At 43.7% G+C, this 25,512-nt stretch overlaps 1 protein-coding gene across 2 annotated transcripts in view; it reads right to left on the reverse strand.

The window, feature by feature from the left end:
- Positions 1 to 11,897: 11,897 nt before the first annotated feature.
- LOC105476671 (immunoglobulin binding protein 1) overlaps positions 11,898 to 25,512 on the reverse strand; it is a 32,867-nt gene continuing 19,252 nt past the window's right edge. Inside the window, exons 6-7 of one of the 2 annotated variants that reach the window (XR_011618393.1) lie at positions 15,733 to 15,851; positions 12,256 to 12,390 (exon numbers count right to left, since the gene is read on the reverse strand). Coding sequence is in view for 1 of the 2 variants with exons in the window: in XM_011732808.2 (XP_011731110.1) it covers positions 12,242 to 12,390 (149 nt within the window). In the remaining variant the exon portion in view is untranslated. Of the gene's footprint in view, positions 12,391 to 15,732; positions 15,852 to 25,512 lie in introns of both variants that reach the window. The other variant, XM_011732808.2, reaches the window with a different exon arrangement.

The following is a 25,512-nucleotide window of genomic DNA, read 5'->3' on the forward strand; positions in this document are numbered from 1 at the left end:
TGGAGTGAGATTAGCTACTGGGGTTTTGTCAGACTTGACCAAACCTTTCCCCCACTGCTCCGCCCCAACTTCCTACCCACACATCAGGTTGCAGATCAAGCAGTATAATTGATCTCGCCAGTGGTATCCTTTCTCCACGTGTGCCCCATTGTAATGAAGCAGAAATGGCCCTGGGGTGGCTCTAGCTGTGAGGGAGGGGCACTCTTGATAAATAAGTGCAGGAAGAGAGTAGCTTGGGCCTCAAATAGGACCTCTGAAAAGCACCCCACTCCCTTTCCCTGCTTAAGAAAAGGGACTTGGCAGCCACACTTGTTTCTGCCCTAGGGGTTCCCCCTTGTCTCCTCTTGTCTTCTGCTGAGTCACCTAGCCCACTGGGGCTGTTTTTCTGCACTGGATATCTGTTAATAGACTCCTCAGATCCCTCTTTGTGCCTCTAGTCCCAAGGGCCCTGTCTCAGTGGCCAGACACCTTATCATAGAGCGGGACAAGCATTGCACAGAAGGAAGACCTGGCTCCCAGTCCCTGCCCTGCCATGCTCTTCCTGTGACACCTTCGGAAAACGCTCCATCTCTCTAGAGCTCAGTACCTGCTTCTTAGGATAGTTCTGAGGATTAGATGAGTGAATGAATAGAAAGTGCTTAGCACACAGCCTGGGACCGTTTCCTGTCATTACTACTCATTGAGTTCAAGTAACATATATTGAACAAGTAATGTATGTTTCAGGCCGAGGCTTGCTTCTGTGAGATAGCCTTTGGAAAATTGAAGACTGTTGCCAGGTCTCAGACCTTTTTGTTGTTGTTGTTGTTTTTCCAGACAGAGTCTCACTGTGTCACTCAGGCTGGAGTGCAATGGGGTGATCTTGGCTTACTGTAACCTCTGCCTTCTGGGTTCAAGTGATTCTCCTGCCTCAGCAGCCTGAGTAGCTGGGACTACAGGCGCAAGCCACCACACCCAGCTAGTTTTTCTATTGTTAGTAGTGATGGGGTTTCACCATGTTGGATATATTTTTTCTGTCACTATCTATTGAGTGACTGCTGTTTGCCAGGTACTGTTTTAGGTGCTGAGGATTCAGTAAGTAAGAAGACAGACATGATTCTCGCCTTCTTTGAGTCTACAGTCTGGTGGAGGAGACAGACATTAAAACAGAAAAAAATCACAAAAATGTTAGGCTGAGTGTGGCAGCTCATGCCTGTAATCCTGGCACTTTGGGAGGCTGAGGCGGGAGGGTTGCTTGAGCCCAGAAGTTCAAGACCAGCCTGGGTAACGTAACGAGATGCCGTCTCTACAAAATAAGTAAATAAATAAAATATCTGTACACTTAAAGTTGTGATGTGTCCTACAGGAAAAGGCCAGTGCTTCCAGCAGAAGGCCTTGAATATAAAAGGTAAGTCAAAAACACCTGTTAAACAGAACTGAAGGGATTGCTGGAAAAATCAGATACAAAAATGGTATCAAGGGTTCTACAAGTGCAAGGGGGCATTGGCCCCTTTTCCAGGGAGATTAGCGGAACTCTGCCATCTCCCCACTCCCACTCTGCTTTGGGCTTCCCTCATTAGACTGACCAATGTGGCTCTTCAGAGCTGAGCTTGGGGAACTTTTTTGGTACGTCAGGGTGTGCTTTTCACTCCCCCGTGTGCTCTAGATGGTCATCTGATATGCGACGCTTTCCTCTTCCTCCTCTTTCTTTTCTTCCCCTTGGGCTAGCTGGGGTTCTCCTGCTGCTTCTTGGGGCTGCTAGACCACATAGAAGGTGAGATGTATCGGAGCGTATCTGCTCAGAATTTGCAGGGGAGGAGGGAGGGAGGTAAGAGAGGCAGGCCTGGCTCTGCTGGGGGAAAGCAGAGATATGGAGGGGCTTAGAGTACCTAGGCCAGACAAGATCCACAGTATCAAGAGCTCCAATGCACCTTACAGATCAGGTCTCTGCTCCCTTCCACTTTCAGGTGGGTAAATGGAGGAGATCTAGAAAGGGCTCAAGGTGATGCAGGAACCAGAGGCAGACAGGACCAGACAGTTTTCTACCTCTGTCTCCCTAACACCTGGGTCAGGCTCTGGTGCAGAGCAGGCACTCAAGTAAATATCTGTGGAACCTGTGAGGGATACCAGGTCTCCTGCTGCCTCAGGCAAGATGGACTGACCCGGATTGGCCACCCTTTACTCCCAAAGACAGAGCACGCTGGCCCAGCTGGAGCTCTCTTGAGCCAAATGGACAAGTGTAACATAAACATCAGGGAACAGAGAAACAGCAAGAAGAAGATAATTAGGCTAGCAGATCAACCCGGAACAGCCAGCACTCGTGATTTCCCAATGACAATTCATCACCCAACGAGCAGAAGCTTGGCCGCCTCAGAGTAAGCAATAAAGAAGGAAAGGTTGCCAAGGAGCACAAAGTCCTGCCAATTTCATCTGTAGACGTTGAAGGTTGACGTGATTCCCACCCTCAAGAAACTCACAGTCCGGTGTTGGAAGTAGGTGTAAAAGCAGACACCTGCATGGGGTGCTGCGGGTTGCACAGACGAGAGAAGCACCTGCCTGGCCTGGGAGGTGAGGGAGGGCTCTGTGGTGAGGAGAAATGGATCAGGTGACAGAGGCCTGGACGGGCAGTCTAAGAGACTGCCGTGAGCTCACCAAACGGGGCTGGGATAAGCTGGACCCCAAAGAAACTTCAAAGGAGCAACAGAAAAACAAAGGAGAAAAGTGGAAGGAAACAGATCAAGGGGACCGGGACCAGAGAGCTCAGAAAGTGGTGGAAGGGAGGGTAGCTCTGATTCAAAGGTTCACCCTCAACCTTTGGAATGACTCAAAGAAAGCTTTGGATACCTGAGGTTTTGCCATAATTTGTTTTCTTCTGATCTTCTCCCTCTGTCATACCCTTTTATGGTTAGGTATTACAATTTCAGCTCCATTGAAAACATTAGGCCCAGGTGCGGTGGCTCACGCCTGTAATCCCGGCACTTTGGGAGGCTGAGGTGGGCACATCACTTGAGTCCAGGAGTTTGAGACTAGCCTGGCCAACATGGTGAAACCCTGTGTCTACTAAACATACAAAAATTAGCTGAGCATGGTGGTGCAGACCTGTAGTCCCAGCTACTCACTTGAGAGGCTGAGGTGGAAGAATCTCTAGAGCCCAGAAGGTTGAGACTGCAGTGAGCCAAGAATGTACCACTGCACTCTAGCCTGGATGACAGAGCAAGACCCTGTCTTAAACAACAACAATGGAGAACCTATTTAATGCCAAGCACCAGGCTAGATATTCTAGAAGGAGTATACCTAATCCCTTCATTCACCAAATTTTCCTTGAGGCCCTACTTACTCTAAGTCTGGTATTGTTCTAGGTTTACAATTACATGTGTGTTGGGTTAGGGGGCAGGGGGCACAGACAGGGAATGAAAGAAGCGCATATGTCATCAATATAAGGATCGGGGCCATCAGATAATGCCAAAGGAGACAGAGACGAACGCTAGTAGCTGTGTGGCCTTGGACCAGACACTTCCTCTCTTTGAGTCTCGGTTTCTTTATCCGGTGAAAAGGGTGCATCCCATTTCTTTGCCGCAAGATGTAGCGGCAGTATTTGAAAAGCTTCTCTGTCACTGATGGACATTTGGGTTGATTCCAAGTCTTTGCTACTGTGAATAGTGCCGCAATAAACATACGTGTGCATGTGTCTTTATAGCAGCATGATTTATAATCCTTTGGGTATATACCCAGTAATGGGATGGCTGGGTCATATGGTACATCTAGTTCTAGATCCTTGAGGAATTGCCATACTGTTTTCCATAATGGTTGAACTAGTTTACAATCCCACCAACAGTGTAAAAGCGTTCCTATTTCTCCACATCCTCTCCAGCACCTGTTGTTTCCTGACTTTTTAATGATCGCCATTCTAACTGGTGTGAGATGGTATCTCATTGTGGTTTTGATTTGCATTTCTCTGATGGCCAGTGATGATGAGCATTTTTTCATGTGTCTGTTGGCTGTATGAATGTCTTCTTTTGAGAAATGTCTGTTCATATCCTTTGCCCACTTTTTGATGGGGTTGTTTGTTTTTTTCTTGTAAATTTGTTTGAGTTCTTTGTAGGTTCTGGATATTAGCCCTTTGTCAGATGAGTAGATCAGTGACAGATTGGATTAAGAAAATGTGGCACATATACACCATGGAATACTATGCAGCCATAAAAAAGGATGAGTTTGTGTCCTTTGTAGGGACATGGATGCAGCTGGAAACCATCATTCTTAGCAAACTATCACAAGAACAGAAAACCAAACACCGCATGTTCTCACTCATAGGTGGGAACTGAACAATGAGATCACTTGGACTCAGGAAGGGGAACATCACACACCGGGGCCTATCATGGGGAGGGGGGAGGGGGGAGGGATTGCATTGGGAGTTATACCTGATGTAAATGACGAGTTGATGGGTGCAGCACACCAACATGGCACAAGTATACATATGTAACAAACCTGCACGTTATGCACATGTACCCTACAACTTAAAGTATAATAATAATAAATAAATTTAAAAAAAAAAAAAGAAAAAAGAAAAGCTTCTCGTGCAGTGTCTACCATCCAGGAGCTGTTAACTAGTGCTACTCTTCAGCTGTGGGGAGGGAGTATTTGCAATGTGCTCTAACAGGCTGAGAAGTGGGGAGCATGACATTTCCTCCGGTGGCCCAGCATACACAAAAGGCCAGAGGTTTGCTTTGGCACAGTGGGTGGTTTAGTTTGATAGGAACCTCAGGTTGGTGGAGGGGAGTAGAAGAAGAGAAGCATGGAAAGCATAAGTAGGGCTGATTTCCTCACAAATCTCCTTACGTATCTGGAGGCCTAGATATACGTAAAGAGATTTATGTTTCACTGGATTCTAGACCTAGAATCCAGTGAAGGTAGACCCAGGAGTGGTGGTGGGACGAGGGGCCTGTGGAGATAGAGTGTAGGGCAGAACAGAGGACGTTTGAAATGCCCTGGAAGCAGTAGTTATTGGATCACTTCTCATGGCAGCAAGGCCCCAGGGAACAGTGGCCTTCGGGGTCTTGGGGGAGGGGTGGTCAACCCTCCCGGTTTGCCTGGAATGAGGAGTTTCCCAGGATGCTGGACTTCCAGGGCTAAAACTGGTATAACCTTCGTCAAACTGGAACAGTCGGTCCCCCTAGTTTGGGCCCTTGTCACTGTCTCCTGGACTACAGCAGGTTGCTGCCTGCTCGCCTCCCTTCCTTTGGTCTCCATTCTGCAGTTAGAGGGGCTGCTGTCAAACACGGCTCTTACTGTCTCTCTGCTTTGTCTCAAACACTCCAAAGGCCCCATTGCCTCTGGGATCCAACTCACCCCAGGACCTGGACCCAGAGCCCTTTCTACACTGGTTTCCACCCTCCTTGAAAGTCTCATTTCCCATCACTTTCACACCACCCAGATACACCCTAGTTCCCCCAACTGGAAGTGTCCTTTCCTATTCTGAGCCTTTGCCCATCACAGCATCCGATCAACCTGACTGGCTCCTACCCACCCTTCAAGATTCAGTGAAAATGTCATTCCCCGCTCTCTCCTCTGGGTTTCGAAGGCACATTATACATACTTTTGGGAGAGCACATATCAAGGAGTTGGGTTGGGAGTATAAACCCCACCTCTACAGTCAGCTTCTGGCGCAATGCTTGGTGTACAGTAAGCTTTCGGTACGTATATTTTGAATAGCTGGTATAGTTACATGACTCAGAATTCAGATGGAACTATGCGTGCTCAGTGAAAAGTGGCCTTCCCACTCCTGGCCTCTAACAACTCAATATACTCCTGCCCTTCCAGAAACCTCTTTTTGCATACACAAGCAAATAAGGTAATTTGCTTTGTTAATGAATAAAGAAACTAACAGTACAAACCTGGAATCATTCCAAATGTTCAAAATCTGGGGCTGACTAAGTAAACGATTATATAGCAACATTATAGACTCATCCGCAGTCATTAACATTATTAAAATTATTACAAGGCAGACTGTAGTATTACTCGCTAAGCTTTAAAAGCAGAATATAAAGCACACCTCCGCACTGAATGCACTTGGTAAAAAAAAAAAAGCCAAAAAACCAAAAAACAACAAAAAAACTGGTCTCTTCAGTCATAGACTGAACTGATCCATCAGCCTGAGACAGAAATGATTGCTGCTTTAAGGTGAAGGGATTCAAAGTTTTCTTTTATGTAAAGTTGTTTGAATATGAAAAGAAAGAGGCTGGATTCTTGTGAAACTGCCTGATGAAGTGTGATTCATGATGGAACTCATTCATTCAGTAATTCATTCAGCAGACATTTGAATGCTTGCTTTGTCAGGAGGAAAAGTCAGAAACAATGGTAAGCTTCTGAGGATGAGCACTAAGTAGGTGATGAGGATATAAGAAGCTCTGATGGAGAAAGAGGGGTGGGGAATGTGATGAGTTCATTGTAAGACTGTGGAGTTTGAGTTCAGTTTGTTCATCAAGGGGAGCTGTGTAGCAGATGGCAGGGTCCAGGTCTGGGAGCTCAGTGAAACAGCCAGGGCTAGTGATAGCCGCCAGTATATTTGTGGACAGGGAAGCCGGAAGTGGAATGGAGAAGATAGACAAGGAAAGGGGAAGACAGATGAAATAAAGCTGGTGAGGAAGTAGTTCTGCAAATCTCTTAACACCTCTGAGCCAGGGCCAAGGGCACCAGGGTAGCAGAGGCTGTATCTGTTACTGAGTGTTAAAGCGCCTCATAGTTCAGGTAGAAACCTTCCTCCCAGCCCCTGTCTCCTAAACCCCATGCACGCGTGGCCTGGGTCTGGTCTTAGTTGTCCTGAAAGGCCTGGTAGATGAAGAGATGCTGTGACTGGCTTAGAAACTATGTAGGAACCCCTGAATGAGAGACTGGGAGAAAAGGTTTTAAAGATTTACCTGAAGCCTGGGCAACATAGCAAGACCCCATCTCTACAAAATAAAACATAGAAAAAATAGCTGGGTGTGGACATGTATCTATTATCCTAGCTACTCAGGAGGCTGAAGCAGGAGGATCGCTTGAGCCCAGGAGTTCAAGGCTGCAGTGTGCAATGATTGTGCCTGTGAATAGCCACTGCCCTCCAGCCTGGGCGACATAGTAAGACTGTCTCTATTTTTAAAAAATGAGGTGATGGCATTCAGGTTAAGAGAGCAGAGTTCGCAGTTACAGTGAGCTATGATTGCACCACTGCATTCCAGCCTAGGAGAGAGAGCAAGACTCTGTCTCTAAAAAGAATAAAAATAAAAGATTTACTTGAACAAAGACCAGCTAAGTAAGGCTGGACAGGGAAAGGGAAGGTAGGTAGGCTTGGCATTGGGGGCAGAAATATTCCACTGCAGGTTGAGCAATGCGAGGGCCCCAGGAAGGGAAGAATTCTGAGTGGGGCTTGCCCCTAGTGAGCAGGTCTCAGGACTGTCCCTGAAGGGGCCAGCAGGCAGAGCTGATAGAATTGTTGCTCAAAACTTGGACAGAGAAAGGGAAGGGGTTATCCTCAGAGCAGTGTACTACCAGGATGTATCTCCTACCTTCATATGTCCTCAGGCCAACCTGGAATCCAGGACCAGCTCAACCACTTACAGCCTTAGTGATCTTTGGGAAATCTCTTCTCTAAACCTCAATTTCCTCATCGACAGATTGAGACTATCCTAGTGTCTACGCTGGGTGTTGTGAGGATTAGAAATATTGTATGTAAAGCTCCTAGTATATAGTAGGTGCTTAATACACAGTAGCCATAATTTTTATTCCTGCTACCACACTGGACTAGGCCAGCCTAAGACATTGCTCAGTTCTACTCTCTTTGAGGGATTTGTTGCCAGTTGGAACAAGACACTGAAATCTAAGACTTTTCCCATCATCTTTTCACATACATTTGTCAAAGATGGCCTGGCAGGTAGATATGTAAAAACCGGTTCTCAGTTTTTGCTGTGCATAGTTATTTCTCTCTTTTGCTGGTCATTTCAGGACACGAAGAAAAGTATGTCACAAACCTTTTGGCTGGTGGTGACATCTAGAAGATTGAGAAAGCATTGGAGGAGCAAGGGTTTAAGTCGTGAACTGCTGAATTAAAAAAAAGGCCGGGCGCTGTGGCTCATGCCTGTAATCCCAGCATTTTGGGAGGCCAAGCAGGAGGATCACTTGAGCCCAAGAGTTCGAGACCAGCCTGGGCAACATGGCGAAACCCCATCTCTACAAAAAATACAAAAATCAGCAGAGTATGGTGGCTCACACCTGTAATCTCAGCTACTTGAGAGACTGAGGCAGGAGGATCGCTTGAACCCAGGAGTTTGAGACCAGCCTGGGCAACACAGGGAGACCCCATCTCTATTACCAAAATTTTTAATGAAAAAAAAAAGCATCCCCTCCTCCTTCCCTCCAGCTTACCAACAGCCTGTTGCTCTTACTCGTCACTCTTGTGTCGTGTCTTACAACTGTTCAGAGTGCCTTTGCCTATATGATTTCATTTGCTCCCTACCCTGGCCTGTGAGGTAAGTAGGGCAGATATTGGCTGCATCTCAGAGGGGCTAAGACAGTGACAGAGCTGGGACTAGAACCCACGCCTCCTTGTGTCGGACAGAAACGAACCGTGCCCTGTTGACTTGCACTTTGATGAGTGGGTTAAAAGGAATCTGTGAGGAAATGATGCGCAGGTTTTGGGGACAGCTGTTTTGCAAGGGGACAGTGATAACAATACTCTATTGCTGTAGCGTGCCCAACAGAGATGAGTGACAATGCTCCTGTTGTGCTAATGAGCAAACTGCAGGCCCAGGGTCAGCAGGGGAGGACTTTCTGGGGTTTGGGTGACACAGAGAGGCAGTTTCCTAAAGTTTCCCCCTCTTTAAGTTGTTTCAAATGACAGAAGACTTTGCCTGGGGCCACCCAGTTTAGGAGTGGCAGAGCCCCCAGAATTGAGACTTTGACTCAGAACTCCAACTCCAAATTCTTGGGTTTGAAGTCAGCTCATTTCTCCCCTTGCCCTTTCTCACAGGGGTGTTAAGAGGAACAAGAGTGGAAAGGACAAATCAGTGTGTAACGGCAGTAAAGGAAATAGTGCCTAGCATTTTCCTTTTCCAAATCTAATTGGCCTCCACGTGAGGGCCACAGAGAGCAAATCCTTTGGCTAAGCCGATCTGTTAGCGCGCCCTACTTCTTAGCTGTGTGAAGATATCAGATCTTGCTTGACAGGTTGTGAGAATGAAATAAGCAGCATATGTGAAAGTGTTTTGCAAACTATGAAGCACTACTATCATTGAGAGCTTCAAGAGTCTTTGCTTCCGGGAATCCACCAAACCCAGCTCACTCTAGGACCCTGAAAGAACTCGCCTCTGGTGGGAGTAGAGAAGGTGGCGCTTTTTTGGTGTCTCCGGCATTCAGGCAGACAGAACTGGGGAGGAAAATGGAGGAAGATGAGCTTGCTCACCACCTCCGTCTTCTTATCCCCCAGCTGAGGAGGCAGTGGCGGGGGAGCTGACATAACCTTTTCTTTGGTGAGTCAGCTAAGAAGGAATTTCTAGAGCTCCAGTGATGTAGACATGGTTGTTTTAGTTTGGATTTCTAAAGCTGCTGCTCTTTGAAGCAGCTTTAAGACACAGCTAAAAGCACAAGCAATTGGGAAGCATATGGAAAATGACAGCAGCATAACATCTTACTAGTGTGAACTTGAAGAAAGCAAGTTTCGCAGGGTCATTGTATTAATAGTGTGGGAAAGTGCCTGGCACACACTAGGGGCCCAATATCTGTCCATTTCCTTTCCCTTCTCCGTGGACAGACTGCAGTCACTAAGCTCACAGAAAGCACTTACTCTTCAGTCGCCTGAGTTTACGATAATAGGTGCCATTATTCATTTAATCCTCACAGCCCCTGGAGACAGCTTATCTACATGCCCGAAGGAAAGGCAGTTCAGAGTTTTATTGCCCAAGGTCACGTCACACAGCCTGCAATTTTTAATTTTCTTATGTTTTAGTTTTGGGGGTGCATAGGTGCATATATTTATAGGGTACCTGAGATGTTTTGATACAGGCATGCAATGCGTAAAAATCACATCATGAAAAATGGGATATCCATCCCCTTAAGCATTTCTCCTTTGTTACAAATTATATACTTTTCTTTTTAAATGTACAATTAAATTATTATTGACTATAGTCGCCCTGTTGTGCTGTCAAATAGGAGGTCCTATTCATTATAGTTTTTTGGATCCATTAACCATCCCCATCCCTACCCCAGTACCCTTCCCAGTCTCTGGTAGCCATCTTCTACTCTCTGTCTCCATGAGTTCAATTGTTTTGTTAGTTCCCACAAATAAGCAAGAACATGCAAACTTTGTCTTTCTGTCAGCCTGCAATTTTTAAAGCCAGAATTCAAACCCACCTTGTCTGGTTTGCCTCTTAGATATCAGGATGTGTGAAGGTGTTTAATTGAGCTGGGCCTTCTGGAAGGCCCAATCTCAAACGGACTTGGACCAAGGAGGTGACTCCAACCTGGCCCGTTTGGGAATAAATTCAGGGTGGAGTTTCAAGAACAGGAAATAGGCCACTGCTAGAGGCAGGCTGGCAACCATTGGAAGAGAGCGGAAAATGTTGCTTTCCAAATCCTTGGGGGATTTAATCTGTGCTCTCCCAGTTTCAGGAGCTTACGTTGTGAGGGTGAGATGACTCCTCATTAAGCAGTATACAAATAGATTATTGGTAGTCTTCTGTCATCTCCCACGAAACACAACCTCCCCCTCATCACCTGACAGCCCTCCACTAACCACCCTATAAACAAGAGGGAACTGAGTCTCCTTTTCAAACACCTCTCCTAAGCCAGACTGCAGAAGCTGGGAGGGCTGAGTCATCTTCCTCTTAAAAGAAAACCCGTGTAACAAAGCCACAGAAGTATGCTTTCTGTGCATATCATTTGTTTCAACACATGGCTGCTTTTATAGGATACCAACGCAAGAGCTGAGGACACTGTCTTCTCTGTTCCTCAGAAAGTAGGTACGCTGCAGTGTCATCTGTACTGTCCCCCTCCCCCACACCCATTATCTGCGTGACTGCAGGCACCTCACTAAGCGGCCAAACGACCACCATGGCACATTTACCCAGGCCATTAGTTTGGATTGTGCCGGGTGTCTCACAGCATAGGCAAGAAGGGCCAATTGAAGAGTTAGGCTGGCTGGGCACGGTGGCTCACGCCTGTAATCCCAGCACTTCCGAGGCTGAGGTGGGTGGCTCAGGGGGTCAGGAGTTTGAGACCGGCCTGACCAACACGGTAAAACCCCGTCTCTACTAAAAATACGAAAATTAGCTGGGTGTGGTGATGGGCGCCTGTAATCCCAGCTACTTGTGAGGCTGAGGCACGAGAATCGCTTGAACTAGGGAGGTGGAAGTTGTAGTAAACCGAGATCATGCCATTGCACTCCAGCCCTGGCAACAGAGACTCGTCTCCCAAAAAAAAAAAAAAAAAAGGCTATGGCCTGAGGCTGCTCTTCACCCCAAGGGATATATGGTAAATGTCTGCATGAGAGTAAAGACCCTGGTCTCAGATATACACACAAGGATGACTCTTAAGAGTACCTCCTCTATCTCCCATTTCTTCTGGCCACGCTAGAACGAGGTAGATAGGACCGGGAAGTAGACTACCTCCCTCTGCGGTCCATTCACCTACAGCTGTAGTTTCTGAGAATAGTGCTGCGTGGCAGGGCGAGCTCTGGCTTTTATGATCTCCCCTTGTAGAGTGCTGGACTGCTTCATGGTGCAGGGTGTTATTATGCGGCTTCGTATCATATGCCCAGTAGGAAGGAGAATGCCTGGGCAGATCTGATGCTGGACAAATTCACTGCCCACATCAAAGGGCATCTCCCTATAAGCCCAGAGACCCACAGCTAAATGTCCCCACTCCCCCGTCAAAAAAAGCAGCTGATAGCCATATTTCTGTACAGGCTCATGTAGTAGAGGGAGCTTTTATTGTTTTTTTCAGAGAATTCGGATAGCCATAGATTATACAGAGCCATTTCTCAGCACTCTTTTCTCTCCACTTAAGAAACTGGAATACAACGTGATGAAGATGATGCCAAAACAAGACTGCTGGCTCACATCATCTAGGGTACAAATACACACTTAATCACTTGACACTTTATTGAATGCAAAGCAAGATTTAGCATCTTTGCCTTCGTTGTACAGAGCTGAAGCGGGAGCCCAGGGACGGGAGGACTGCATGGTTTTTCTTGGCGGGGGAGCTGTGCACCCTGCAGTCCTGTCGTGTTGTGAGAAGATCAGCCCATGTTCTGTCGGTTGCCATAGCCTCTAGGATGGGTGTCCTTCCAGTCATCCCACTCCCGGGCTCTGTGGAGTGTTTGTTCATCATCCTCTTCCTCCTTTTCTTCTTGTTCTTCCTGTTGCTGAGCTGCTTTTCTGAATTCCTCTAAAGTGGAAAAATTAGAAAGGGAGGTGAGAAATTGAGGGAATGTTAATAAGTAACGTCAGGGGCCTCAGTTCCACTCTGAGCACAACCACATGCAATGAGAACAGGAATACAGCCAGCTGCCTACCCGGGGCCCGGCGGAAGCGGGGAGAGAACTTGCATTACCTAATATATCGCATGTTAAAAAATAGTACGAAAGGATGCTCTGAGCGGTTTCCACAAGAAGGCAAAAATCATAAAAGGTGCCCCTCAGAATGAATTCTATTTTGGAAGAGAATTCTTACCAAAATGGCCAACACCCTCCTCCAGCCCCAAAACAAAAACATTACCACCACCACCAAACAACCCCTGCAATCCAAAAACATGAAAGAAAAAATATTTATGAATTTGTGATTTGTGAGTTGCCAGGGGGGTGGATTGCAGTTGACGTTTCCTCCTCCATCCATTTCCTTCACTACAGACATACAAGTTTTTGTGCATAAAATTGAAAATCACAGGGCAGTTGGACCTATAAGAAAAGCATGCCTACGTATTATTTTGCAGTACTTGAAATAGGCTGTGAGGTCCAAATGGCACTTATCATGCAGTGTACACCCAAAAGAAATTAAACCAACTGCCGCATCTCTTTTGCATTTTTTTTTCCTTTGTGAGGTAAAGTAGCATTTTCCCGGCTACTCTTGAGTTTGCTCATGAGAAATAGTCTCATTACTATGAATGAAATGTGTGGGGACCTCATCTAACAGCTCAGGAGTCTCGTATTTTTTCTTTTCTTTTTTCTGAGATAGGGTTTCTCTCTGTTGCCTAGGCTGGTGTGCAGTGGTGTGATGGCTCGCTGTAGCCTCAAACTCCTGGGCTCAAGTCATCCTCCTGCCTCAGCCTCCCGAGTAGCTGGAACCACAGGCATGAACTACCACGCTTGGCTAATATTTACATTTTTTGTAGACACAAAGTCTTCCCCTATGTTGCCCAGGCTGGTCTTGGCCCTCCCAAAGTGCTGGGGTTACAGGTGTGGGCCACCTTGCCTGGTTCTTTTCTTTTAAATCCTTTACTATAAAATAAAGATGGTGGAAACCACACAAGTACATATAAAACAAATTTTTATAAGGAGGCCTTATAGCCTCCACTCAGGTCAAGAAACAGATCTCCTGTATCCATCCCAAAAGCCTCTCTGTGTACATTATACAAATCAACTCTCCTCCCCTGCAAAAGTAACCACTATACTGCTTTTTACAGTAATAACTTCCTAGAGTTCATTACAGCTTTATTACCCAAGTGTATATCACTAGACACTGTAATTGTCCATTTGTACATTTTTTTACTCAACATATTTTTTAGTACAGAGTTGTACAACTACCACCACAATCCAATTTAAAAACTTCTATAACCCCAAAAGATCCCTTGTGCCCACTTACAGTTAATTCCCATTCCTTCCCTCCCTGCCCCCAGCTCCTAGAACCATGAATCAACTGTCTCCATAGATGTGCCTATTCTGGACATTTCATATACATGAAATCAAAATCATGTAATGTGTGATCTTTTGCAGCTGACTTCTTTCACTTAGCATCATCATCTTTTGTTGTTGTTGTTGAGACAGTCTTGCTCTGTCTCCCAGGCTGGAGTGCAGTGGTGTGATCTTGGCTCACTGCAACCTCCACCTTCTGGGTTCAAGTGATACTCCTGCCTCAGTCTCCTGAGTAGCTGGGGTTACAGGTGTCTGCCACCACACTTGGCTAATTTTTGTATTTTTAGTAGAGATGGGGTTTCACTATGTTGGCCATGCTGGTCTCGAACTCCTGACCTCAAGTGATCTGCCTGCCTTGGCCTCCCAAAGTGCTGGGATTACAGGTGTGAGCCACTGCACCTGGCCTAGCATCGTATTTTTGAGGTTAGCCTTGCCTATTTAAAAATGTTTTGCTATCTTTTTAAATCTATAGGTTCCTCCTCCATCCCTTTCTTCCAAGTTATCTGTTGAAGAAGTTGGGGCATATGACCTGTAGAGTTTGTTTCCCAAAGACCGGATTTTGCTGATTACATACTCATGATGCAGTCTAACATGTCCTCCTGTGTTTTCTGCAGATTGGCAGCTGAATACAGGGGCTTGATCTGACTCAAGTTTGATCCCTTCAGCGTGAATAATTATAGGTGGTGCTGCATTCCTTCATCAGGAGGCAGGTAAATATCTCTGTCTCGTTGTAATGTTAGGAGCTGTTGATGCTCAATGCCCAGACCCATTCATTTCCTGGGGGGTTTCAAAAAGGTGATGCCCTTAATTTTAACTTTTGAAAATTAACTGGAATACTTTTACAAAGAGAGCCTTCCCCTCATCAACTACTATTCGGTTGCCTAGTAGAAAAGATAAAATACTTGACTTTTTCCCTTTATTTACCATTTCTCAAGATAATGTGTTCCCTTATTAGCCTCTGAGGTTGAATAATTTGGACTTGTTTTATAATATAATTATAGGCGGGGACAGTGGCTCACACCTGTAACCGCTGCACTTTGAGAGGCTGAGGTGGGAGGACTGCTTGAACCCAGGAGTTCGAGATCATCCTAGGCAAGATGGAGAGACCCTGTCTCTACAAAAAAAAATTTATGACACTTAAATTGGCTCACAAAATTATAAAAAAAGACAAGAACGTTTAAAATCTGCCAGGCATGGTAGTGCACGGCTGTAGTCCTACCTACTGGGCAGGCTGAGGCAGGAGGATTGCTTGAGCCCGGCCTGGGCTCAGAGTGTGAGACCCACCTCTAAAAAAATAAAAAAATACATAATTATGAACTTATAGATTTAAACGTATCTTATGAGTTTCAACCAGTTTCAACTATTATTATTATTGAGACAAAGGAGTCTTGCTCTGTCACCCAGGCTAGAGTGCAGTGGTGTGATCTTGGCTCACAGCAACCTCTGCCTCCTGGGCTCAAGCGATTCTCCTGTCTCATCCTCCTGAGTAGCTGGGATTACAGGTGCCTGCCACCACACCCGGCTACTTTTTGCATTTTTAGTAGAGACGGGGTTTCACCATGTTGGCCAGGCTGGTCTTCTGACCTCAAGTGATCCACCCACCTCAGCCTCCCAAAGTGCTGGAATTACGGGCGTGAGCCACTGCGCCCGGCCCACAATTATTGTTTTAAAAAACTATTTAAATCAACTTCTTCATTTTAGAAGTTTTCGATTTACAGAAAAATTGAGAAAATAATACTGAGTTCCCACATAACCACACCCAGGTTCTTATTATTAACCTCTTACATTAATACAGTTTCTGTCATACAACTAATGAACCAATACTAATAAATTATTAACAACTAAAGTGCATACATTACTCAAATGTCCTTAGGTTTTACCTAATGTCCCTTTTCCGTTCCAGGATCCTATCCAGGACACCACAGTACATTTTGTTGTCTGTCTCTTTAGTCTCCTCTAGGCTGTAACTCTTTCTCAGACTTTCCTTCATTCTGATGACCTGGACGGTTTTGAAGAGTACTTGTCAGGTAATTTGTACAATGTCCCTCAGTTTGGGTTGCCTATTTTTTACAGAATTAGACTAGGGTTATTGGTTTTGGAGGACAATACTACATATGCTATCAACCTGACTTCACACTGATAATAACTTCGATCACCTGACCAAAGTGGTATTTGTACGTTTCCAACTAAAGTTACTTCTCCTCCCTCCTTCCACATTGCAGTCCCTGGAAGCAAGTCACTAAGCACAGCCCACACTTTTGGGGTACACAGTCATGCTACACACCTCCTTGAAGCAGGAGTATCTACATAAAATTATTTGAAATTTTTCTCTAGGGCAGATTTATCTCTTCTCCCTCATTTATTTACTTATTCAATCACTTATTTCTATCACAATGGACTCGTGTGTATTAATTTTATTCCTTGTGTGATAATCCAATACTGTTAAATTTACTTTCCTGCCCAAGTTCTCCCAGTTTTGGGCTGTGAGGGTTCAGCTGGCTCTTGTGTTCCTTTAACACCCCAACAGTTTTTTGAGCTCTTGTTTTCTAGTACAGAGAGCCCTGAGGTGATTTTTCAACTTTATGATGGTGTGGAAGTGATATGCTTACAGTAAAAGCCATACTTCATATTTTGAGATATTCAATATTGTAGTATAAAATAGGCTTTGTGTTAGATGATTTTGCCCAACTGTGGGCTAATGTAAGTGTTCTGAGCAGGTCGAAGGTAGGCTAGGCTAAGCTACGATGTTGGGTAGGTTAGGTGTAGCAAACGCATTATCAACTTAACCATATTTTCAACTTACAATGGCTTTACCAGGATATAACCCCATTATATGTTGACTATCATCTGACTACGAGATGCTCCAGGTTCATCTTGTATATTCTCTGCCTCAGCCCTAGAATCAGCTATTTCTCCAAGGAGCCCTGGTTCATTTATTAGAGGATGGTATTAGAAACCAAGATTTGGGTGTTGGATGGACTTGTTGCTACTGTCAATTATCCTCTGTGAAACCAAATTGGCCAGTGGAAACATCTTCAAATTGGCTTTTGATATGACCCCAGTAGCCTTTGAAAGCTCCTTCCCTATCTTTTATGACAAGATGTTCCAAGCTTATTTTATACATTTCCTGACCCAGAATTGTAGTCAGTTATTTCTCTAAGATATCCTGATTTCTTAAAAGAAAGAATATTGGGAAGAGTATTTCTGTATCACAACTGGAGTTACTAGGTATCCTCATTGCTACTGGGCTGGTCCTTGTTTCTAAGCCTTTTCAGTGGATAGAGCAAAAGTAGGGTGTGTGTGTGTGTGTGTGTGTGTGTGTGTGTGTTTACTTTTAAATAAAATTTCTCATGCGTTCATATGGAGTACTACAGGGTTTAAAAAAAAATCTAAATTCTTTGGAATTACATCTGTATTCTTTCACATTAAAAGTCCTAGTTCTCAAAGACAGGACGACAGAATTAGAATATCTAATAATTGCTCATTTATATTATCTCACATTATACATAGTCTTGCAATAATAACACTAACTTTGACACCCCACCAATATAATTACTGAGAACTATTAAAATTTTGCATGATTTCCCCATTTCTCCATTTTTAAAAATAGTTATCTACATTATCTGGGCACAAAGGCATTACATAATCCATCTCTCTTTTAATCCTCATTTCATCTTAATATTACAAGTAACTGTACATTTAACGCTCACTACCTGTCCTTATGTCAATGTTTCTCAACACTTTGGCTGTCTGAAGCTCATTCTCTAGCAAATTCATGGGATGGTGGAACAGTATTTCTTGAATTTCTGCATGTTGATAAATATCTGTACTCTATACTTGAAAGTCAGTTTTACCAGGTATAATGTTCCTTGGCTCACATTTTTTCCCTTTGAGTATCTTAAATATCTGTTATTCCATTTTCTTCTGGCATAAAGTATAGATCTCAAAAAATCTGAGGGTAACCTAAGTTTCTTTCCTTTATAAATCACTTACTATTTTTACTGAGATGTCTGTGGCTTTTCTTTAAAATTCAGAAATTTTATTAGACTATGTCTTATTGGTCATTCTGGGTTATTTCTCAGGTACATGGTGTGATTTTTCTTATCAAGTGACCGTGGTGCTCGAGCCCTCCAGGACCAGGAGCTTAGGCCCCGCGGAGAAGCTGGGCCTGGTTTGGGGGAGCAGTTGTGCCTCTTTGGTGCCTGATCCAACTCAGTGCCTCAGCCCCAGGGAACTGGAGCTTTGGCCCAGGGGAGCAGCTGGGACCCTGGTGCTTTAGCCTGCATAGCACCGGGTCCCTGGACCCCCCCAGGGAAACACAGCCTTGGCTAATCTGTATACAATGCTCTCTGGGCCAAACAGCCATAGCACCCCCACCTCCCTGGATCTGGACCAGCCCTCTGGGGTCTGAGTCACTGAGGTGTCCCACCTCCCTGGGGAGCAAAGCCAACACTGCACTGCATCCCACCCACTGGAGCCCAAGCCACAGCTATGCCCCACCATTCCTGGGGCTGTGTTGCCACTGCACCCGGCCTCATAGAACTTCCAGGGTCCAGAGTCACCACTACACAGTATCTTCTTTCCTGGTGCCTGAATTGCCACTGTGCCCTGCTCCCTGGGGTCTGAGTGTCTGGAACACCCCTCGCTCCCCAGAGCCATGCCAGTACTATGCCCCGACCCCCAGGATAGGAATCACAGCTACATCCCTGCCCCTGGGCCCAAGCTACTGGGAAGTGCCTCAGAGTCATAGTCCTTGGCTTGGTGGGAGAGCGGCATCCACCTGTGCCTGAGACTGAACATGCACCCATGTCATGGGTGCTGCAGCAGTTCAAGAAGATACTGGACCCAGGACCAAGTTCCACAGCCACCCTGAGCACCTGTGCCTTGGAATATAGCACTGCTGTGGCTGCCTGTGGGTTGCGCCACACCCACAGAGATCCCCCCACCTCAACTTTTTTAATCCCAAGAAACTTTCCTTAGTATTAACTTTTAGCATTTATTCTTTTTCCTCGCTTTGGCTTTCTTCTTCAGATAATCCTATTATCTATATGCCGGGTCTCCTTTACTATCTTTAGTATATGTCACTTTTCCTCAAACCCTGTTTATCTTTTTTCATTTTAAAATTTTCCTTCCTTTTACCATAGTAAGGCATTTTCTGTTGCATTCACTCATTCTTGTTTCCTTCTACTTTAGCCTGTATTTCTGAAATGATTCATGTTCCCCAAGTTGTCATATTTCTGAGTTTTTCTAATCCTGCTTTATATTGTCCTTCCATGTCCTATGTTATTTTCCGAATATCTTCCAACTCTTTTTTGAATACCATGTTTCAGATTTGTTCTGTTTTTTTTTTTTTTTTTGAGCATGTCTTTCTGTAGTGTTTTCAATTCTTTTCTAATTTTGTGTAGGGTTTGACTTTGATAATTTTCTGTTCCCTTTTTCTCAGCTTTGTGCTATATTTCAGAATCCATAAAATCTACCCACTTAAAAGTATACAGTTCAGTTGTTTTTTTGTTGTTGTTGTTGTTGTTTTTCTTTGAGACAAAGTCTTGCTCTATTGCCAGGCTGGAGTGCAGTGGCGCAATCTCGACTCACGGCAACCTCCGCCTCCCGGGTTCAGGCCGATTCTCCTGCCTCAGCCTCCCGAGTAGCTGGGACTAAGGCACGCACCATCGTGACCGGCTAATTTTTTTTTTCTTCTTCTTTTTTTTTTTTTTTTTGTATTTTTAGTAGAGACAGGGTTTCACTATCTTGGCCAGGCTGGTCTCAAACTCCTGACCTTGTGATCCGTCTCCCAAAATGCTGGGATTACAGGTATGAGCCAACCCACCCAGCCCAGTTCAGTGTTTTATATTTAGAGTTGTGCAACCATCACCACAGTCTGTTGTTCATTTTTACGTGAAATGTATTCCTAAACTTGCAGAAAGAAGCACGGTTCAGAGTAGCTTTTCTAACTTCATAGAGGCTCCCTTTCTGCTGTTTTTATGTGCATTAAAGAAATATGATTACTTGCTTGACTGGAGCTCCTGGTTCTGGTCCTCTCTTCTAATTTCATCTGGACCTTTTCTTTCTTTTTCTATTCCTGTCCTGCTTAATTTCAATTCTACTCTCAGCAATTTCTCCTCAGTGTGGAGTCCCTGTCCTGGAAGGGAGACCTGGTGGATCAACTTCAAGAGTTCATTAAGGACTAGACTACTCTATCCCTTTCAGACTTTCTGACTATTGGTCCCTCATACTCATCCCTCCCAGTTTCAACTGCAGTTCTTAAATGGGACTGCCATTCTTTCTAGGGAATATGCTGCTTTGGAATTCTGTTTGTCAAGTTTTTCAGATGGCCTGCCAACTCCGGTTTTCTCCTGCACAGATGCCAATAACTGCTGGATCTTGTGGCTACGGGTAATTTGCCCTTACCTGTTTTTATTGTGAGGTTCATGGGGATACACTGCCACCTATTTTCATTATAAATATTGTCCATGGGTATTTTTTCATATTCACTGAAGTATAACATACATGTAGAAAAGTATACTAATATTTGTATAGCTCAGTGAACTCTCACATATTGAACACATCCATGTAATCAGTACCCAGATCAAGATACAAAATATTTCTAACTCCTCAGAAGACCCTGTAGGTCCAGTTCCATTCATGATCCCCAACTAAGGGTGAACACTTACTAACTTTCAACCAGCACACACAAGTATTACCTGTTTGTTGAAGTTTGTATGAATGGAATCGCACAGTATATACTCTTTTGCATCTGGCTTTTTTCACTCATAATTAGGTTTATAAGATTCAGCTATATTTGTCACAGCTAACAAACTATAGTTTAACCTTACTGCTACATAGTTTTCCATTGTGTGAATATACCAAAATTTATTTCTTCATTCTATTATTTATGGGCATTTGAGTGGTGTATTCAGTGTGGACTATTACAAATAATGCTGCTATGTTCAATCTTGCACAGGTCTTTCGTGGACATATGGTCTCACTCCTCTTAGGTATATACTGAGGAGTGAGACTGCCAGGTCATGGGAGTATACACATGTCCAACTTTTGTGCATTACTACCATGACCACGACCACCCCTAGTTTCCCTGCCTTTATTTCCTTTCATCTATTTACTTTGGGCTTGCTTTGTTCCCTAGGCCCACCCCCCGCCCTTGTTAAGGTAAAACCTTGGGTAATTGATTTTATCTTCCTTTTTTCTAACAAGTATTGAAAGTTACACATATTTCCATCTCAGCATTGCTCGAGTTGTATCCCATAAATTCTGATGCTGTACTTTCACTGTAATTCTGTTCAAAGTATTCTCTTTATTTTTAAATGGGCAAACAAAAATTTACGGTGTACAGCATGTTTTGAAGTATATATTATGGGATAGTTAAATCTAGCTAATTAAAAGATGCAGCATCTTACACATTGTTATTTTTGCAGTAAGAACATTTAACATCTACTCTGTATTTTATTTTTATTTTTTTTGAGATGGAGTTTTGCTCTGTTGCCCAGGCTGGAGTGCAATGGCGTGATCTTGACTCACTGCAACCTCTGCCTCCTAGACTCAACCCATTCTCCTGCCTCAGCCTCCCGAATAGCTGGGATTACAGCCGCCACCACGCTCGGCTAATTTTTGTATTTTTAGTAGGGACAAGGTTTTACCATCTTGGCCAGGTTAGTCTTGAACTCCCAATCTCAGGTGATCCACCTGCCTCGGGCTCCCAAAGTGCTAGGATTACAGGCGTGAGCCACCACACCCAGCCATTAACGATAGTCACCATGCTGTATAACAGATCTCTTGAACTTATTCCCAGTTAGAAGTATTTTCTAATTTTCTTTCTAATTTCCTCTTGGACCTATACGTTATTTAGAAGTGTATTGTTTAATTTTCAAATATTTGAGAATTTTCTAGGTATGTTATTGATTTCTAATTTAATTCCATTGTGGTCTGAGGATATATTCAGTGTGATTTCAATTTTTAAAAATTTATTGAGACTTATTTCATAGACCAGTATATGATCCACCTTGGTGAATGTTCCATGGGTATCTGAAAAGAAGGTGAAGGCATACCTTGTTTTATTGTGCCTCACTCTACTGTGCTTTGCAGAGAATTTTTTTTTTTTTTTTACAAATTGAAGGTTTGTGGCAACCCTGCAGTGAGCAAGTCTATTGGTGCCCTTTTGCTAAGAGCATTTGCTCACTTCGTGTCACTGTGTCACATTTTGGTAATTCTCAGTTTCTCAAACTTTTTCTTTATTTGTTATGGTGATCTGTGGTCTTTGGTATTACCAGTGTAACTGTTTTGGGGCACCACAAACCATGCCCACAGGAGACGGAGAACTTAATGGGTAAATGTGTATGTACTGACTGCTCCACTGACTGGCTGTCCCAACCCTGCCCCAGGCCTTTCTGTTCCTGGAGACGCAATATTGAAATTGGGCCAATGAATAACCCTACCGTGGCCTATAAGTATTCAAGTAAATAATTTGAAAATTATTAGGCACAAACGCATTTATGACTGCTGTGTCTCCCTGATAAATTGCCACTTTATCAGTAGGAAATGCCCTTTCAAAATATCTGATAATACATTTTCGTCTTGAAATCTACTTTATCTGATATTACTATAGCTACTGCAGCTTTCTTATGCTTACTGTTAGCATGGTATAGGTTGAGTATCCCTTATCTGAAATGCATGGGACCAGAAGTATTTCAGATTTGTTTTTTATTTTAGAATATCTGCATCATATACTTACTGGTTGAGCATCCCAAATCTGAAAATCTAAAATGCTCCAGCGAGCATTTCCTTTAAGCATCATTAGCTTTAAGAACTTTTGGATTTTGGAGCATTTCAGGTTTTTCATTTTCAGATTTAGGATGCTCAACCTATATATCTTTTTTTTTTTTTTTTGAGATAGAGTCTCACTCTGTCACCCAAGCTGGAGTGCAGTGGTGTGATCTCGGCTCACTGCAATCTCAGCCTCCCGGGTTCAAGTGATTCTCCTGCCTCAGCCTCCTGAGTAGCTGGGATTATAGGCGTGCACCACCACACCCGGCTAACTTTTGTATTTTTAGTAGAGACGGAGTTTCACCATGTTGGTCAGGCTGGTCTTGAACTTCTGACCTCGTGATCCAAATGCCTTGGCCTCCCAAAGTGCTGGGATTACAGGCGTGAGCCACCTATATAACTTTTTTGTTCTTTTTATTTGTAACCAATCTGTGTCTTCATATTTAAAATGTATCTCTTATAGACAGCATGTAGCTAGACCTGATAATCGATCCCTGACTTCTAATTTGAAGGTTTATTCCATTTACATTTGAGGTGCTCTGCATTTGGCCATTCTATCAGGTGTATAGTGGTATCTCAGTGTGGTTTAATTTTCATTGCCCTTATGCCATGATGTAGAGCATCTTCTCACATGCTTATCTGTGATCTCTGTACTTTCTTTGGTGAGGTATTGGTTAAGGTTTTTGGCCCACTTCTTAATCAGGCTGCTCCCTTTTTTTTGAGACAGGGTCTTGCTCTGTCACCCAGGCTGGAGTGCAGTGGTGCGATGATAGCTCACTGCAGCCTCGACCTCATAGGCTCAAGTAATCCTCCCACCTCAGCCTCCTAAGTGTCTGGGACTACAGGCACAAACCATCATGCTTGGCTAGTTTTTTAAAACTTTTTTTTTTTTTTTTTTTGTGGAGAGGGGGTCTTACCATGTTGCTCAAGCTGATCTTGAACTCCTGGGCTCAAGGGATCCTCCCACTTTGGCCACCTAAAGTATTGGGATTACAGGTGTGAGCCACTACACCTGGCCTAAAACTGCTCCTTTTCTTATTGTTGGGTTTTAAGAGTTCTTTGTATATTTTGGGTAAAATATACAAAGTCCTTCATCAGATATGTCTTTTGCAAGTATCTTCTCCCAGGTTGTGGCTTGTTTTCTCATTCTCTTGATAAATTATTTTTTAAGTAGTTGCTCTAGGAAATACAATGTTCATCTTTAACTTTCCAGCCTACTTAGAGTTAAAATTATGTGATGGGGGGCCTCAAGGATGGTGCACAACAATCCCAGCCTCTTGGTATTCATGCTCTTATGGAGTCCCCTCTCATACTGTTTGTCAGGGTTGGCCTATATGACCAATAGAATAGGGCAGAAGTCATATTCCAACATTAGATTACAAAAGATGTTGAGCCTTTTGATTTGGGTCATTCTCAGATCATTCACTTTGGGGAATGAAAGCTGTTATGTTGTGAGCAATGCTATGTGAGCCTCCTGTCCTCAGCTGCATTGATGAGCTTGGCAGCAAATTCTCTAGTCCCATCCAAGCTTCCAGAAGACTGCAGCCCCAGCTGACAGCTTGACTGCAACCTCATGAATGTTTCTGAGCTAGGACCACCCAGTTGCTTCTGAATTCCTCACCCTCAGAAACTATGTGATACAATGAATGCTGATTATTTTAAGCTGCTAAGTTTTAGAGTAATTTGTGTACATGTATCAGTTCACATAAAACAGAAGAATCTCACAAACAAAACAGTTCCATTTACCCTGTCCTTTTTGCAATGGCTGTCATATATACTACACCTCATATATTATAAACCTCACAAGACAGTACTGTAATTTTTGCTTTGAGAAGTCACGTGTAGTTTTTTAAAACTGGGTTGAGGGAGACAGTCCTTTGTATTTACCCACATATTTACCATTTCTGATGCTCTTCACTACTTGAATATTTACATTTCTATCTGAATAGATACCATTCCCCTCAGCCTGAGGAATTTTCTTCAGCATTTCTCTAATGTCAATTTTCTGGTGAAGAATTCTTGTAGCTCTCATTTATCTGAAAATGTCTTAATTTCATCTTCATTTTATGGATATTTTTCACTGGGTATAAAATTATACATTGACAAGTTCCTCCCCCCACCACTTTGAAGATGTTCCACCATCTCCGGCTCCCACAGTTTTTAATGGAAATTCAGCAATAATTTATATCCTTGTTCTCCTATTTGTAATGTGTACTTTATCTTTGGATGATTTCAAAATTTCCTCTTTCTCTCTGGTGTTCTGCAGTTTGACTGTAATGTGCCTATGTGTGATTTTCTTTGTATTTAAACTGCTTGGGGTTTGCTGACATTTCTGAATCTTGGGAAATCTTTAGCCATCATTTCTTCAAGTTTTTCTGTTCCCTTCTTTCTCCTCAAGTACTGGCATTCCAATTGCACATACATGAGACCTTTGTACATAATTCCGCAGGCTACTGAGATACTGCTTACTTTTACCCATTCTTTTTTTTCAGATTGGATAATTTCTATTGATCTTCAAGTTAACTGACATGCTCTTCTGTCAGCAACAATCTGGTATTAAGCTCATCCAGTGACTTTACATTTTCAGATATTGTATTTTTCCATTCCAGAATTATGTGTATAGTTTCTATTTCTCTGCTGAGATTTCTTATCTCTTCATTAATTACAAACATCTTTTGCTCTCTGCCCTTGAGGATAAAAATAACAGCTGTTTTAAAGTCCCTGTCCGCTAACTCCAACATCTGAGTTATCTTGGGGTTGGTATCCATCGATTGCCTTTCGAGTTATGAGTCACATTTTCCTGTTTGTTTTTTTCATGTCTAATAGCTTAGAACTGAATTCTGGACGTGATAAATGATATACTGTAGAGATTTTGAATTATGTTT

This window comes from Macaca nemestrina, chromosome X (assembly GCF_043159975.1).
Source record: "Macaca nemestrina isolate mMacNem1 chromosome X, mMacNem.hap1, whole genome shotgun sequence".
In the NCBI taxonomy this organism is placed as follows: Eukaryota; Metazoa; Chordata; class Mammalia; order Primates; family Cercopithecidae; genus Macaca; species Macaca nemestrina.